We start from the raw sequence: 18,069 nt of genomic DNA, 5'->3' as shown, positions 1-18,069 counted from the left end.
TTCCTCAACCACTTATAAAATATTTATTTTGGATTTCACTAAAATGTAGCTTGTTGAATTATGAAATAATCTTTCTTTTTAGTCCCTCTCACTATGTGTTTTTCACTTCAATTTTTAAAATTGGACTACGGGGTCCTCACTTATGTAAAGTGGGAGTGGGAGGACAGAATCTTGTTTTTAGCCTGTGGGTATATTTTCATGTTAGAAGTAGCAAATGGAACATCTAAGCCCAGAAAATGTTCTTGTTCATCTTCTAAAAAAAGGTAAGTCGTGCCAAGAGACTACCATATTTAGCCTATCAACCACACGGTTGAAAATCCAACAGAGAAATCAATTTACAGTACCACAGAGGCATTTGAGGGACAGCAAAGTGGTACAGTGGAGAGAATACCAGGCCTGGAGTCACTATGACTCATTTTCTTGACTTCAAATCTGGCCTCAGACACTTAACTACCTGTGTGACCCCAGACAAGTCACTTAACTCAATTTGCCTCAGTTTATTCATCTATGAAATGAACTGGGGAAGGAAATGGCAAACCACTCTAGTATTTTTGCCAAGAAAACTCCAAAATGGAGTCATGAAGAGTTAGACACAACTGCAAATGACTGAACAACAATAATGGTATTTGGCCTTTTAGTAGTTAGACCTATGAAAAAGTAGAAAGTTCTCAGAAACCAGGTCTAACACTGACAGACCGCAAAACTTGAAGTAAGCTGGGAAAAGAAGAAAAAGAAAAAGAGAGTATAACAAGGAAAGAATGTAGGCCAGAAGAACAAAAATATCAAGAAAGTAAAGAAATGGAAGAATCTATTAACTATTGAAGACAATTGGGGATTGTGCCTCATTTCCTACGTGAATCATGATAAAATGGTAAAAAGGATTAAATTCTATAAAAAAATCTGAGGTTGAGAGTGGACAGGTAGAGAGAAATACCTACTACATAAAAATGAAATGAACTAGATTCCTGCCAGAGTTGAAAGGGATGGAATGGTTTGAAGAGTGATTAGTGTCTGGCTTTATGAAGAAAGTGGAAGGCAGCTCACAGGCCCATCATACTGTAGCCAAAGTGCACGAAGTATATTTAATCCTGCACAGAGATAGATAAGAGAAGAGCCAATGGTATTTTCCAAATATACATTAAATTGAATCCAAAATATGACAATCTTTAATTTCTAGTTAGGTGGACTGAGTCTTCCTACAACTTTCCCAAACCTCAACATAGAATCACACGAGAGATAGCCAAGAGGGATTAAACTAAAGAGAGTCTCCCTTAGTGCGCATTCTATAAAAATAGAATTTTAATTCTGATATATTAGGAAAGTCATTCTCAGTACAACCTAATTCCCTTTTTCTATCTTAATCACAAAGTCTATTTACTAGATGGCCGAGCCCTAGTGTGTAGCACATTAGACTTGGAAACATGAGACATAAATGCAAATCATGCTTCAAATGTTTCCAGAATTATTATGAGTATTGAATGAGATAATATTTATAAAGTACTTTCCACAGTTCTTGGAACATAGTAGATACCAAAAAAAAATCTTTTTTCACATTACCAAAAAATTCTAGCAAGAAGAGATAGAAACAAAAATTCCATTTAAAATAACTGCAGACAATATAAAATATTTGGAAGTTTACCTGCCAAGACAAAAACAGGGACTATAAGAATACAATTACAAAACAAGTATAAAACCCATCTAAATAATTGGAGAAATATTAATTGTTATGGCCAGACTGAAACAATATAATAAAAATGATAATACTACCTAAATTAATTTACTTATTCAATGCCATACCTAACTACCAAAAACATTTTGTAGCAGTAGAAAAAATAATAACACAATTCATTTGAAAAAATAAAATGTCAAGAATACCAAGGGAATCAATGAAAAAAAAAATGTTAAGCAAGATAGAATAGCACTACCAGATCTCAAACTATATTACCATACGGTAATCATGAAAACAATCTGGTACTGACTGAGAAACAGAATGGTGAATTGGTGAAATAGATTAGGTACACAGTACAAAATGATAAATTAACATAGTAAGCTAGTGATTGATAAACCCAAAGAACCAAGGTTTTGGAGTAAGAACTTAACATTTGACAGAAATTTCTGGGAAAGCTGGAAAGCAGTTTGGCAAAACCTAGGTATAGACCAATTTTTCACATTGTATACAAGGATAAGACCAAAATGGATGCAGGATTTAGACATAAAGGATGATTTCATAAACAAATTATGGGAGCATGGAAAATTTAACCTGTCAGATCTATGCATAAGGGCAGAATTTGCATCCAAACAAGAGATAGAGAGGATCACTGAAAGTAAAATGGATAATTTTGATTGAATTAAATTTAAAAGGTTTAACACACACACCCCAATGTAGCCAAGAAATTGGGGGGAACAATTTTATAGAAATTTTCCCTGATAGAGGGCTCATTCCTCAAATATATAGAAAACTGAGTCAAATTTATAAGAATACAAGTCATTCCCCAATTTATAAATAGTCAAAGGATATGAAAGCCAGTTTTCAGAAGTCATAGCTATCTATAGTCATATTTTAAAAAATGCTCTAAATCACTATTGGTTAGAGAAACGCACATTGAAACAACTTTGAAGTACTGTGTCACACTTATCAGATTGGCAAATGACAAATAGAAAATTACAAATGTTGGAGTGAGTGTGGAAAAATTGGTATACTAATTCACTGTTGGTGGTGTTATAAACTGATCCAACCATTCTGGAAAACAATTTGGAACTATGCCCAAAGGGTATATATATATATATATATATATATATATATATAGACACACACACATACACACACACACATATATATACACACCTGAGTGTATGTATATGTGTATATATGTGTATACATATGTATGTATATGTACGCATGTGTGTGATATATATGTATGTATATGTATATATGTATGTGTGATATGTGTGTGTGTGTATGTATGCTCCTTTTGTGGTAGCAAAGAATTAGAAACTGAAGAGATGACCATCAATTGAGGAATGTCTGAACAAGACACAATATACGATTGTGATGGAATACTATTGTGCTACAAGAAATGATAAACAGAGTGGTTTCAGAAAAACCTCAGAAGACTTTATATGAAATGAGTAGAACCAGTAGAACATTGTACCCAGTAACAGCAATACTATACAATGATCAGTATTTTGACAATACGATGATCTGAAACAATTCTGAAGGACTCATAATAAAAATGCCCTCCTCCTCCAGAGAAAGAAGTAATGGAGTTTGAGTCTAAACTGAAGCATGCTTTTTCATTTTTTTTCAACGTGGATAACATGGAAATCCTTATCAATGGGTAGAAGAGAGATTGCCAAGAGGGAAAGAATTGAGAATTCAAAATTTAAAAATAATGAATGTTAATTTAAAAAAAAGTATATGCTGATTCCCTTTCTTCCTTATTAGCTATGGACACTAGTCAAATCACTTGGCTCTCTCAGCCTCAGTTGTGGGTTGTTGTTATTGTTGTTGCCGTTGCCTGTAAAATAGGGATGATTATAGCACCGGACTGAAAAGGTTGTTTTGACAATCAAATGAGCTAGCATGTGTAGTTTTACAAGTATTAAAGTGCTTATAGAAATGCTTACTATTATTTTTAAGAGCAAGTTAACGTACAACCAGTAGAACCGATGGTATTTTTTCCAAAGTCTCTCCAAGCAGACAGCTTAAATCTATATTACTATTAAATAACTGGTGACCTAGAAACAATAGATTTTCCTGCCAATGAGTAAGTCCCAGAGCTATCCATTCCCTTTATAGGCTTTTGGGAATCTGTGAAACTAGTGTATATTAGTCTCAGCTTGCCTGAATAAATAGGTCACATCACACAAACTTAGAGGGAGTTTGAGTTAAAATGAAGCCAGGTTAGCCCCAAGGATAGAAATATACCAAAGTCCTTGGTTATTTATTTGTTTTTCTCGTAAGTCAGTAGTTATGGGAGCTACTAGGTCACACTGCATAGTATGAACCCTACTAAAGGTGGTGGTGAATTGGCAAAAAGGGTAGGAAAAGACATGCTCAAGGATTCTTTTTTAATCTCTTGAAAATAGAAAGCACATTATTGAAGCTCATATACGTTGTAGAGCCAAACTCAAAATGGATGTCTCAAAAGAGAAGGTTGTGTGACGTGGTGCAATACCTTTTTAAAAAGCTGCCTGATGAAGAAGGCATTTCCTCTCTTTGCCTTAATGAAGGCAGAATCAACAGAGAAATCACCAAATTTAACTAAATTTCCATGGAGTGGAAGAGTTCAAGTGTCTGGTTCTTCCTAACATGAGGCCAGAGTTCAGATGAATGTACAGAGTATGTACCTGTATCCTGAGGAATTGTTTCTTATAGATCAGGAAAGAAGGGATTTAATTACAGAGAATAGAGTATCTTTGTTCTAATGCCTTAAAAACTATCACTTTCTGAGCAGCTGCCTTATACATAATAATGGCTTAGTTTCCTTGACATATTCCCTCTTCTCTATGCTTAAAAACATTTTAAAAGGCTGGTTTGTCTGCCGTTTGACATATTCATTAAGCAAATTTCTTTCCTTTAGAACCCTTGAACCTCTGCTGGTTTGGGGTTTCTTATCACATCCCACCCAATTACATCTCCACACCACATTTCTTGCACCCCTAAGACATTTTGTTCATCTTTGTCAGCTGCATTGTTTAAGAATTCGCAGTGTTTCAATGGCAGCTGTTGTATCTCCTTAGAGGAAAAACCAGGCTCCCCCCAGGCTGTGGTGACCTGCAATCTGTTACTCTCATTGTCCTCCTACCCACTGAAATAAAAAACAAATAAATCCTTCAACAGATAGCTATACGTTCTGGCGAAACAAATTCTGCATTAAATATATCTGGAAAAAAAAAACAGTTTATCTCTCTGCATTTTAAGTTCATCACCTATCAGAAGGTGAGTAGAATGTTTCATTTTCATTCTATTACACTCTTGATTTATAATTGCATTGATCATAAACTTGAAGTCTTTCAAAGTTATTTTTCTCCATAATGTTGCTACCATTGTATAAAATTGTTTTCCTGGTTCTTCTTACTTTTCTCTGTATCAGTTCGTAAGAGATCTTCCCAATTTCCTCTGAAATATTCATTTTAGCAGTTCGTCTGGCATAATAATATCCCACTACATTCATGTACTTCAATTGTTTTAACCAGATCATGTCATTCATCACAGACCAACCCAATTGGTAAAAATGTACTCAGCACTAGGGCAGGGCAAAGCTCTGCCACAAACAGGACAATCTAGGGTCACACATACCATATTTTGCCTGATTGCCCTGCCCATACAGAGGGAGATTAGCAGAGCTCAGCAAAGAAAACAAGAGGAATATGCCCTGGGGCTCCAAACCACAGTCTTTATGCTGAGGCCACATTCACAAACTTCACCTAGTTTCTTCCCTTGTTCTAATTTCATTCTTTTTAAACTGTACGATTATATAAATCATTTTTTTTTCTTATCTGTACTAGTTATATTAGCTCTCAGGACTTCCCCTTAAGTACACTGATTATTACAATTCTGGTTAGTAAGGGTGATAAAATCAAACTATAATACTCTTCCCCTGACAACTTTTCCCCACAATCTGGAAATAAGTGGGAACATCTCCTACTCACATTCCCATCTCTGACCCACGTGTGTTTCTTTCTCCCACTCTACTGACAATAGTAGGATAGATAGCACAAGTACAAAAATAATTATAAATCAAGACAGAATACAAGGGCCATAGGAAATGTCCAAACAAAGTGTTATATGGGGTCCCTCCTTTCAAGGAGAGACGAAATCCAGTAGGGGTGTTCAAGAAAGCTACGAGATGAATCCTAAAGAGGGATAGGATTTTGACAACCAAAAAGAGAAAATGAAGATAATTATCAGAAGAGGATATAGCATGAACAAAGTTAAAAAAAGACCAGCCATTATTTAGATACATAGAGTAATAAGTGATAACATTCTGAGATCAGGTGAGTCCAGATTATGGTGGCCCTTAATTACCAGACTAAAGATTTTATACTTAATATAGTAGGTAATAGGGAAACTTTGCACAGACTCTCTCAGAGTTATTTCTTGTGTATTATTTTCTATGCAAATATTATTAGTTTGAGGTAAACACAGTCTAGAAAATTTTGCAACTGGTACTAGGGGTGAATTAAGGGTTTTCAGGGGTGGGAACCTGCAGCCTCGAGGCCACAGGTGGCCCTCTAGGTCTTCAAGATCAGCCCTTTGATTGAATCCAAACTTCACAGAACAAATCCCCTTAATGAAAGGATTTGTTCTGTAAAACTTGGACTGAGTCAAAAAACTGCACCCAAGGACCTAAAAGGCCACATGTCCCCACAGGATTTTGCCTGTGGTGGATCGTTTAGTGGGGGAAGAGGGACAATGAAGAAGCATATCCCATGATAACATAAAGTGTGTATACTGCTCAAGGACTGGGTCCTGCTGGAGGTGGAGGTGACTGAAGAGTCCATGAGTCAGGGATACAGTCTGTAGAAAGAGTAACCCAGTTTAGTGCACCTATTATTGTCAATGGTAGGGACAATTGGGGAGACCCTGTAGGGAGGAGGGGAAGGAAATATGCCCTGGGACACTGCTATGAGAATCTTCTAACTTTCTTCATCTTTGGGCAAAGCTCCAGTTATCTCACCCTAGTTAAGCCTCTGGAGAAATAACAGAAAAGTAATCATGGTATTTAAGACCATTTAGGAGAGGTGGCTTAGAAACCAGTATTCTTATTCAACAGGTGTGGTCTTCTAGGTCTGTTCTTACATGATTTCCTGGGAGCTTTCCAGATTACTCATAATCTGCACCTGTGAGTACCAAGGGGGTGGGGGATTTTGGTAGGGTTTTTTGTTGTTTATAAGTTTTATTTTAAATTGTTTGCTTTATCCACCTAGCGACCTAGCCATCCTTTGGAGAACATGCTCATTATTAATGTCAAGACTTGTAAAACCTGTTGCTGAGAATAGAACACACACAAGGTTTCTAATCAACTTCTAACCCCACCCTTATTCCTCTCCCTACCCCCATCTTCTTCCAAGCTGTTTTAAAAACACACCCAGACTCTCTCCTGAAAATTCTGGAGAAACATGGTTTCTACCTTGATATGGTTCAAACAGGGGAAGATAACAATAGAAAATCCTTTCCCACACACTGTCACCTATAAGAAAAAAAGGTCCCCCAAATGGCTTACCCAAGTACCAGAAGGTTAATTCTATCTGAAATCCTCCAGCTAAGGCTTCAATCTCTGCAGATAAGAAGGTAGAATCAGTAGGGCAAATGGATTGATGCTTTAAAATCCATGACACCAGCCACAGTATTTTTTAAACCTCTCTGCTCCTGAATAATTTTCTGTTTCTGTTAACCTGCTCTCTCGGTTCAGGGACCTTTCCATGACATTGCGAAGAAGCATGAGCCCAGAACAAGGTTGTTGTCAGGCTAAACCATGACAAGGACACTAAAAATATGGAATTTATTTTTTATGAGCACAGATCCTTAATTTGCTTTTCATCCATGACCCCAAAGAAGCAAACTATAGCTCAGTAGAGTGCAGGGATAACCCAAAGTTTAGGTACTTGTGATTTTCCATCTAAACTAGATCAATTGTGGCAGCATTTATCTTTAGAGCCTCTGGATAAAAATGATCAGTATAGTTTTTTCTACTTTTTTTTTTAACTCTGGTGATCCCATCCTTAAAAAAAAAAGTGTCTAGCTTCTGACAAGCGTTCTGAATTCCACTTGATAACTGCTTCAGGCAAATTCATCTGTCATATTCACTGAAAGACATTTTCAGGTCTTGTCTTCAGTGAAATATGACACCAGGGTGGTGGCACCATGTCAAGTCCTCAAGTTTTTTTTTTTTTTTCCTCACCTTTAAGCCCCCACAATTGGACAGGTGCTCCCAATTCAGCAGGTGATCCAATTAGCAAGACACAAGACTGCCTTTTTTGTTGTGGGTGGTTCAATACACAAGCCATTCAATTAATTCATTCCTAAACAAACAGGATAATTATAACTAACTCCTGTAGAGGATTTAGGCAGCACCTTTTATCTAAGATTTGTTTCCCCTAGGAGCTTTGCAGACAGTGTGAGAGCATGTAGTTACACATCATCCTGTCTGTCTGTCTTTCACTCTTAAATCTGGGTTTGATGATATGTGTAGCTGCTCATTATAAAATACAGTTGAAATCACCTAATCCAATCTTAAAACCATTAAACTCAAATGACCCTTTTGACCAGATTCATATACAAAGAGCTCTCCCAATTAGAGGCAAAAGTTCCATTAATGCTGGGATATTAATGGATCAAGCAGATCAGTGGGGTCATTAAAGACACTGTCAAGGTGTTTCTGCAGCCTGTCTTCATCTCCCTCTATAGCCAAATACTATCCAGACAAAGGGGAAATAGTATTTTATTTTATTTGGGTGGGTGGGAGGTACTGGGAAAACTAGTCATGCCAATCACTTTCATTCTAATCCTTATGAGTTCCCTAAAACTTTTTAAGTAAGAGCTGAACACATCAGAACCAACAGAAAATGACTTTTGGAAATTACGATGAGATCCAAAGTAGCCAAATGATTCCTGAAAGCCAAGGAAAGTGCATTCTAACCTATCTATATGTAATGAGGAAAGAGGATAGAATGATTGTATGATTAAAATGAAAGGCTAGTGATCAGGGCTCCTGAATATGTGGGTATGAGTGCATGGAGAAGCTGACAGGGAACAGGAAATGCAGACCTTATACACACTAAGTGAATACACATTTTCCAAGAGCCTGCCCTATTGCAGGCACTGCGCCAGGCTTTTTATAAATATTAAATATTATCTCATTGATCCTCACAACTCTGAGGTTTAGGTGCTAGTATTACCCCCATTTTTCAGATAGGACACTGAGACAAATAGAGGTTAAGTGACTTGCTCAAGTTCACATAGCTAGTAAATGACTGAGACCAAATTTGAACTCAGATCTTCCTAACTCCAGGCCCTGCTTATATTTTGTTGCTTTATGAAATAGAGAAACTCAGTTACTCCTGCATTTAACTGCAATCTCATTGCACAGAGAAGAGAAACTTTTCAGCTCTTCTTACTAATTTAGAAAACCGATGAGTTTACAAAACATTTTTTAAAGGGTATTTCTCCAGCAACAGGAAACTGGCCAATACAGCAATGAATGCCAATTTTGGCTGGCTGTTTTTGCTGCTCTTCCTTTTTATGATAAATTAGTAACCAACTAGGACCTGAAAACAGATTGAGTTTAAGTGGTTTTCTACCAGCATGCACTGTTCATGACTACTTTGTAAATATATGACATTTGAGGTCCTTTTATAACCTGGGTTGAGGTGAGTACCTATAGCATTGATACTGTTTCATTCTTGATGATGATGAAGTTTTTAGCCATTTGGACTGAGATTTTGTTCAGTCTCTCTGTCTCTCTGTCTCTGTCTCTGTCTCTGTCTCTGTCTCTCTCTCTCTCTCTCTCTCTCTCTCTCTCTCTCTCTTCCCCAGATCTATGGGCTTTAGCTAATTTGCATGGGTAGGTTACAAAATGTGACACAGCACCTCAGTATCTCAGGCTGATTCACAAAGCCCAGTAGCTCCCTTTGGCCTCAATAAAGCCCCATTCATCTGATATGAAGAAAGGATTTTAAATCAAAACCCTAACTCCCCAAACCAAGAAGTTCTAATCTCTGTCCATTTCTCTCCAACAGATCCTACAGAGAGAAAGTGAAGGAAATCTTTCTTTCCTCATTCTCTTTCAGATGTTTCAATACAAGGCGGAGAAACTACCAGACTAGACTAGTCCTGTCCTTCCCATCAGATTTGTGGCAAGATAACAAAAGACTCCTTCCCTATGATTTTCCATGATTATGCTGTTCTTAATGGGCAGTATCAAGAACACTGATCATAGTAATGTTCACATCCAAGAGTACTTAATCACCACACTGAGGTACATCACACAGATACTCTAAAGCAAACTGCCGTGCTTTTAAGTGACTGCTTTGTACATTTTTGCCTCAGTGATCACACATTAATATCAGACATTAGTATAGTAACAGCTACATGGGTGAGAAGAGGAAAAGGAAGAGAAGAGGGGAAGGTAAAGATAATTTCCAATGTATTCACAGACACAGAAGAAATGGAGATGATTTTTTTTTCCTGGGAACAATGTTTTGACTACTTCTAAAATATATGACTGTGGTATAATGAGATGAACCTGTTTAGACACCTGCTTTTAATTTCCCGCCTCTACTTTCATCGCTTGGCATTCTTATATCTAGGAGAGGGATGCATAACTTTTCTCTGTATGTGTGTTATGCATGTCCCTTTGGGCAGTGTGATCAAGCATTTATTTCTTTTCAGGATAATGTTTTTAAATGCATGTATGGAATACATAGGATTGAAAAGGAAACCAAAGCTTAATGAAAATTAAGATGTATTTTTTCCCCATCCACATTCATGGAATCCATGAAATTTCTCCATGAAGCACTTGGGAGTTAAAGACCTCAGGGTAAAAACCTCTGGTCTAGTAGCTTTTCATGGAAAACCAGAAAAGCTGAGAGTGCTGAAAGTATATCTCTTTGAGATTTGGATATGATACATAGTGATTCTTCCACTGAAGGACTTTCCCCTAAAAACCTTTGCTATTTGTTAAAAATAAAGAAGGCTAAGGCTTTGTATGGCAGTGAAGAAAATAGAAAGCAGTAAACCTAGAATTTCTTCTCTATAACATTAGTTTATGTACTTCCTTTGAGTTTCCTTGAAGTCAAGTAGTTAGGCATGGAGTAAGGTAGGGAGATTGTTTTCCCCCAACCCCATCCCTCTATTCTTCCTTGGAATCAAGACTTTAAGTAGAAGCTTACCTTCCAAAATAGCAAAGAAGATATCAATCTGTGGTTCTTCTAGTGTTGAAAAAACTAGCTTATGTTGTGCCACCCTGCTGGGGCTATATAAATGAAGCACCACATTCATGCATAGTTGTGGACAGAAGCAATCAGAGTCATATACTGTGCAGAGCAATCAGGAATTTGTCCCAAGGCATTGAAACTTAGAGGGTACAAATCATATCTGTATTCCTTAATCAAGTAAAAAGAAATGGACTTAGGATCTAGTTAGCAAGAATAATTAAATAAAATAGGAAACTATCAGTTAGCTATCCCCAAATTCCCTTGGACACACTCAATGCCAGCTACTTTTGCCCATCCTCAGCTATGTCTCCTCTCTCTCCCACTCCCACTTCCTTACCTTATAGGATAGAATCCTAGCATCTCTGTTTCAACATAATTGAGTGGCAGCTTAGAGTTTCTACTTGGGACATAAGGCATTAAAGTCAGAGTTTTCTCCTCCCCTCCACCCCTACTCAACTTTCAAGTGAAATTCTCTTACAAAATTGATTTGAGGGATTCATGTTTCCTGTCCAAGGCACCAGAATTTCTAGCTACTGCTCTGGCAGTAACTTTGTCCCTTTACCTTCTCTAACAGCAATGGTCATTCCAATATGGCAGTAAATAAACTTAATATTGATTCTTTCCACCCCACTCTCACTATGGGGCTTCTTTCAGAGGAAATGAATTATAATGTATGGAATCTTTAAAAAATTATATATATATATATACACACATACACATATGTCTATATGTATATGTTTATATATATATATACATATATGTGAGTTATATATATGTGTATGTATGTATGTATGTATGTAGGTATATCAGTTCCAGGATTTTTTTAGACCATGATTTCATCAAGCTATGTTTTATACACAGTTATCAATACGCATACAAAAAGATAGAAATGGAGCTATGGTAGAAGGGAATATAAGAATTTCCCCCCACCTCCCTCTACCCCCATATATACATCCCACTCCAGGGTATCTATAATTTTACTTAATATTAGCCTCAGGTTTCCTTGGCCCTTTGAGTAACATTTGCTCTGCTGGTTATACATGTTTTTACTTTTAGCTTCCTACCATTGGAAAACAGAGGTCAGGTCAAATTCCTTTATTGTTCATTATCTGTTGAGGCTTCCTGTCTATGTAACTTCCCTGTGACAGTTTTGGCAAAGTTGTAAGATCTATGAACGTTAATGAAACTGAACCTCTGAGTATCAGGCAAAACACTCTAAGTACATTGCTGGTTTGTATGCTATCGCTTCTGTATGCTGGTAATCACAGGCTTTCTACTGAACTTCAATGTTAAGGCCTCTTTTATACTACGTAACCCAGTAATAGCAGAAACTAATCTTTGTCCTTTTCTAAAAGAACTTGTTAAAGGACTCCCAAATTCTTTGATTAAATTAAACAGCAGGGAAGCTGGAATCACTTGTCTATTGCTTCACCTGTGGGCAAAATTACAGTTAATAAAAAATTTTACTTTGGGATGCCACAGTGCTTTAATTTTGTTTCCACCTGCCAAATGAGTTTATTAATCCCCTAATAAAAATTTAGAAAAGTCTTAAAGAAAAAAACAAATCAAAAAAACAAAAACAACACAAACTGTGAAGCACAAAGGGTCTCTTTGTACTTTTCTTCCTTTTCTGACATTTTAGAAAAAAGGCAGGTCATTTTTGTTTATTGAAACTCTATGGTGAATAGATCAAAGACTGCCATATTTGGATAAGCCCACTAATTGGTTATCTCATATGGTTTCTTCAAGCTAATCTCCTAAGCTAGCTTCTCACTTTTATGCTTTCAGCCCAGGAAGGCCTTTGGCACAAGAATGGTAGACTTCTAAGAAACAAAAAGCTGATATGGAGGTGTTAAAACCTTAAAGAAAATATCTGAGCAAGAACATGCTTCAAAACAAGGTAAGAAGATTTGTTTCTTAATCAGATGAGATGTTATCTGAGAATGGAGGCTCCAAAGGGGGTGTCAGTGGGACAGGGGACCAAAGTCCATACATGAGGAAGAACCAAGATGAGGGAGAAGCAACAAGGCCAAAATAGAAGTTATTAGTGAAAGACAGGATGATAAAGGGAAAAGAGCTCTTAATTTAGGCAGATAGTCTGCATAGCAGGTAGAGTGGTGGATTTAGAATCAGAAAGACCTGAATTCAGATCCTGTTTTAGACATTTACTAGCTTGTGATTTGGGGCAAGTTAATAATCCTCTCGAAGCCTCCATTTCTTCATCTGTATTACAGGGATAATGACAACTGCTTAAAGGATAATTGTGATAAGCACATAAGATAATACATGTGATACCCTTTGCAAATCTAAAAGTCTATATAAATGCTAGCTATAATTGTTGTTGTTCGTTGTTGTCAGTCAGACATTGTTTCAGATCTTAGCCTATTACCCTGGGAACACTACTTAACTTCTCTGGGCCTCAGTTTCCTCAACTACAAATAAGGAAATTGGGTGAGATGATTTTAAAACCTGTGAGACTATGAATCACATCTTGGCTACTTAATCTTGTTGTGTGCCCTCAGGTAAGTTTTTTTAAACTCTATAAGCCTCTCTGTCCTTAACTATGCATTGAATAATACTTACACTACACATCTAGTAAAATTGTTATGAGGAAAACACTTTAAACTGCAAAGCCCTGAATCATAAAGTCGGAACTAAGGACCTAAGAAGGATCTCTATCCTACTCGTTTCACTCTTCCTGCATCCTTAGAAGCTGGGATTGTAATATTTGTCCTTGGTTCTAGAATTAAGACTACAGATAAGGAGATTATATACTACCAAAAAGTAAGTTTGCTAAGTCAGTGTCAAAACCAAAACAGTCTTGCTGTTAGTCATCGTAGTTAGTTTCCAAGATTGGACTTTCGAAGCTCAGTTTCCATAGCTATCCCACAGCTATTACTTCCTGCCTTCATGATGTCAAAAACTGCCTGGTCAGATCTACTATTTCAGTGTTTTCCTCCAAACACTTCTCATATCCCTGCAGTTCAGTTGAGTTTCTTGGTCCCATTGACTGGTAGAAGTTCCATCATGGATTGAACCCAATTGTTGTTCATCTTTCATTTTCAAAAAGAACCAATGACATAAGAGGGTGATGTTGTGAGTTGCACGTTAATTGGCTTTATGTGAAGCAGAGCTGCATAAAGTCATCAGCCTCACTTTCCCTTCCAGAGTCATCAAAGTTCAGTGGCAGGACAAAAGTCAAGATGATTGGCAATGGACTGGAATGCTGTAGATGACCTTGGCATCTTCAATATCTGACCAAGCTCCAAGGGCTCCACAGTGCCTGCTTTAGCAGTCTTCATGTTGGAATAAATTGTTCTCATCTGTCCTTTGTGCTGGAACAAGTCTTCACATGTTCGGGGCAGGCATCCCCCTACCTTGTTAATGGCTTTGAAGCCTGCTGGTCACCCTCAAACTTGTTTGGCCCATCTGCCAAGATGGTTTTACCAGGGTGAGGCTATTAAGAATACTACAGTTTTTTGGAGCCACAGGTAAGAATTAGATGATAGGTAGACACCAAAGGTAGGTGAGTAGTCCTGAAAAGGGTTTGGCAAGCCCTCTCACCAGAGGTGCTAGTTCTCCCTGAAAACTCCATATATCTCAATTACAAAAGCATTGTAGTTTATGATATTTTGATCTTATATGAAAGGTGAATATGTATATCTGGAAATATCTCAATCCAGAGAATAGAACCAGAATGATCTTAGGACCATTGGATTTTAGACTCTAAAAGGAGCTTGGAGATTATATAGACTAAAATTTTTCATTGTACACATGAAGAAAGTAAGGTCCAACTAGTAGTATCAGAAATAGGATTCAAACCCATGTCCTCTGACTTCAAATCCACTGTTCTTTCCATAATTACCTGGAAAGGAAGGATGATTAGCAAATATATGGATGTCTTATTGTACTTATTTTGTCAACTGATTGTTTGTACTAAGCTTCCATTACGGTGATTGATACCTGCCAGGTTATTATTACATATTTGAATTTTCACAGGCATTCATGAATTATACATAACCTTGGTTTTGCAGAAGGGACCCAGACTCAATCAATATATAGCACATCAGTCTATATATTACATAATGATAATTGTCATCAAAATATAAGCTTACTCATGATGACAAAAGACAGCTCTTTAAAATAGAATTATAAACTGTTTAGAATGTGCTTTCCTATTTTTCTTGTTATACTCAGTATCCACTCTTCAAAATTTTCCAGAGGATACAAGTCAATAAGCATTTATTAAGGACTTTCTGTGTTCAAGACATTCTGCTAAGCACACGTGCATACACAGAACCCCACCATACACACCAAGAGAGTGGGCAGATATTAAGGAGGTAGTCCCTCACAGCAGCATTTGAAAATAAGAAAACAATTCAATAGGATCTTTTGAATTACTAAGAGGGGCTCATGGAACCCATATTTTTCCTTAATTGTTGAAATTGTCACTCAGTAGAGTGAGTGCAATTCACATTGGACCAACTAAATTCTAATGAACACAGTAGCAAAATCATTATTGTAGAGTGGTGTTCACTGCTGGCTTGTTGAAGAGTTGTAATTTATTATGGCTACTACCAAATGAATGTAAGATTGCATTTGGAAAACAGTAAAAGTACCAGAAACCCCAAATGGGATCAAAAAGAGTCGTTCATGATTGGAAAATGACCCAAAAATAACAACAAAACCTACCAGAAAGGCCCTGAGTTTCCCCCCACAACTCAGACTTAGACAGAAGTACATACTGTTATCAGCTAGTAGTCACATGAGATGCTAACTCCTGAACTAGCTTGTGTCTGAGTCAGAGAAGCTAGGATACCTTCAGACAATCCCCACTTACCACCTACCCAAGTATATACAGACATCTTTTCTTAGGAACTGCTTAGGTTTGAGAACTGACTCTTCAGGATGACAGTCATCTCTGTGTATTGTCAACATTGTCTCAATGGGTGTAAACAGGCCTCAAGACTTTGGTAGGAGAGTCAGCAACTTTATTTATTTATTTTTTGCCTGTCTGGTTTCATGCCTTATGGTTCCCAGGTGCTCACCTCAGGATTTGGTTTGCTACCTGATCATAGCTGTTATTTCTTTTTTCACAGGGCAAGACTGTTTATCACAAAAACATACTGTTTACATTGGAAGCACCTGGATGTTGCAAAACTCCTTTGTTGAGTTAATTACAAAGTTTCAAATTTAATATGACATAAGGAATAATGGGAGATTTTCTCAGCTGCTTATAGAGGGCCGTATTTTACATTTTGGTTCGTGTCTACATGGTATACACACTGTTCCTTCTTCCCCTCCCTTTCTCTTTCTCAGTCTCCCTTCCTTCCTCTCTTCCCTCTCTTCCTCCTCTCTCTCTCTCTCTCTCTCTCTCTCTCTCTCTCTCTCTCTCTCTCCCCCCCCTCCCCTTTCCTTCCTTCCTTCATTCCTTCTTCCTTTCTTTCTTTCCTCCTTTCCTTCCATCCTCCCCTTTCTTCTCTTTATCCCTCCCACCCTCCTTGTTTCACTCCATTCTTCCCTCCTTTCACTCTTTCCCTCCCTCCCTCATGCCTTAATTGCCTACTATATAAAGAGGTTTGCATTAGACCTGAGGATTAGAATTTACTGTCATGGAACTTTCAGCCAAATAAGCAGATGTGATACAAAAACAGAGAACTAAGATTCATAAATCTTACACATGTATCTGGTGAGGGCAGCAGCCCTCTGGGGACTCAAACTACCAGTGCAAGTGAGATTTGGTAAAGTCCAGAGGGTGTGCTACACATGAAATGTAAAAACTAAAAATTAAAAATAAATCCTAGAGGAAGATCTCCAATATATTGGGAATGGCCCTATTTTGAAAGAATATGAAGAAATGCAAAGGATGTGAAAGTATATAGGAATTTTGATCTGTCCCTCCGTACACCCACATATATAATATCAGAGTTCTGTTGGCCTCCCTAAAGCCTTAAGGACAAGTGTTCTGCATATAAGACTCAACAAATATTTTCCCCAGTACTCTTGTTTTTTCTTGGCATCTTTACCTCCCTCTGTATCAGTGTTGCATAAGGCAAAGAATGTTGAAGTGAGAGTTAGGAGACCTAGGAGTCTTGGTTCTCCCATTAAACAGAATCATTGATCTAGAGCTAACAGGGACATTAGAAGCCATCTAAACTAACCCCCCTGTTTTATAAATGAGCTTAAATGACTTGCACAAGGTGACACAAGTAGAAATCAGCAGAAGTGGGGTTTAAACCCATATCCTTTAATTCTTTTGTGCTGACCTCCCCAATTATAACTAGTTTGGGCAATTTCCTTCTTTTCTTTGGGCCTCAATTTTTTTCAGTTATAAAACGAGAGAGTGCTCTTCAGTTGTCTGTAAGGCGCTTGGTTCTTCTTCGGAAGCTAAGGCCGCGTTGGGGTGACCCCTCACGTCAGCCGGCTACTAGCACCACTACAAACAAGTCTCCTCGTCCATCCGCTGAAATGGCCGTCTCCAAGCTCGCTTGCATCTACTCTGCCCTCATCCTTCACGACGATGAGGTTACGGTCACGGAGGATAAAATCAATGCCCTCATTAAAGCAGCCCGTGTAAATGTTGAACCATTATGGCCTGGATTATTTGCAAAGGCCCTGTCCAATGTAAACATTGCAAGCCTCATCTGCAATGTAGGAGTTGGTGGACCTGCCCCAGAAGCTGGTGGTGCCGCCCCTGCTGGAGGGGCTGCTCCTGCTAGCACAGCTGCCCCAGCTGAGGAGAAGAAGAAAGAGGAAACAAAAAAGGAAGAATCCGAGGAGTCCGATGATGACATGGGCTTTGGTCTGTTTGACTAGATAATTTTTTGTAACATTAAATAAAAAGCTTGACTCAACTAAAAAAAAAAATGAGAGAGTTAGACTAAAAAAGTCTCCATATTCCTTTCTAGCTCTAAAATTTAATAGTTTTCTTTTTTAGAAATACATATTTTTACTATTTGTAAACTTTCTACCAACTTATTAATAAATTGTCTTATCTTTTCTATAATAACTAGTGAAAGAAAAGGGAGTCTAAAATCCTATGACTTCTGGACCAAGTTCATTCATATGCTTCTGACTTAACTATGATATAGACTATGTGACAGCCCAATGGCAGGACCTCTTTCAGCA

General features: G+C 37.5%; 1 protein-coding gene across 1 annotated transcript; it reads left to right on the top strand.

Annotated features, from left to right (window-relative positions):
- The first annotated feature begins 17,373 nt into the window (after positions 1-17,373).
- On the top strand, positions 17,374-17,800 carry LOC118839762 (60S acidic ribosomal protein P1-like). Its single transcript, XM_036747284.1, has one exon. It carries the CDS (start codon positions 17,410-17,412, stop codon positions 17,755-17,757), a length of 348 nt encoding a protein of 115 aa, XP_036603179.1. The 5' UTR covers positions 17,374-17,409; the 3' UTR covers positions 17,758-17,800.
- Positions 17,801-18,069: the final 269 nt, after the last annotated feature.

Source organism: Trichosurus vulpecula, chromosome 2 (genome assembly GCF_011100635.1).
Source record: "Trichosurus vulpecula isolate mTriVul1 chromosome 2, mTriVul1.pri, whole genome shotgun sequence".
NCBI classification, from domain to species: domain Eukaryota; kingdom Metazoa; phylum Chordata; class Mammalia; order Diprotodontia; family Phalangeridae; genus Trichosurus; species Trichosurus vulpecula.
Note: the sequence above shows the minus strand (reverse complement) of the source record. Positions and strands in the feature narration are given on the sequence as shown.

What these genes read in the sequence shown, in the direction of transcription:
- LOC118839762 (XM_036747284.1), top strand. Translation starts at nt 17,410, where the DNA reads ATGGCCGTCTCCAAGCTCGCTTGCATCTACTCTGCCCTCATCCTTCAC.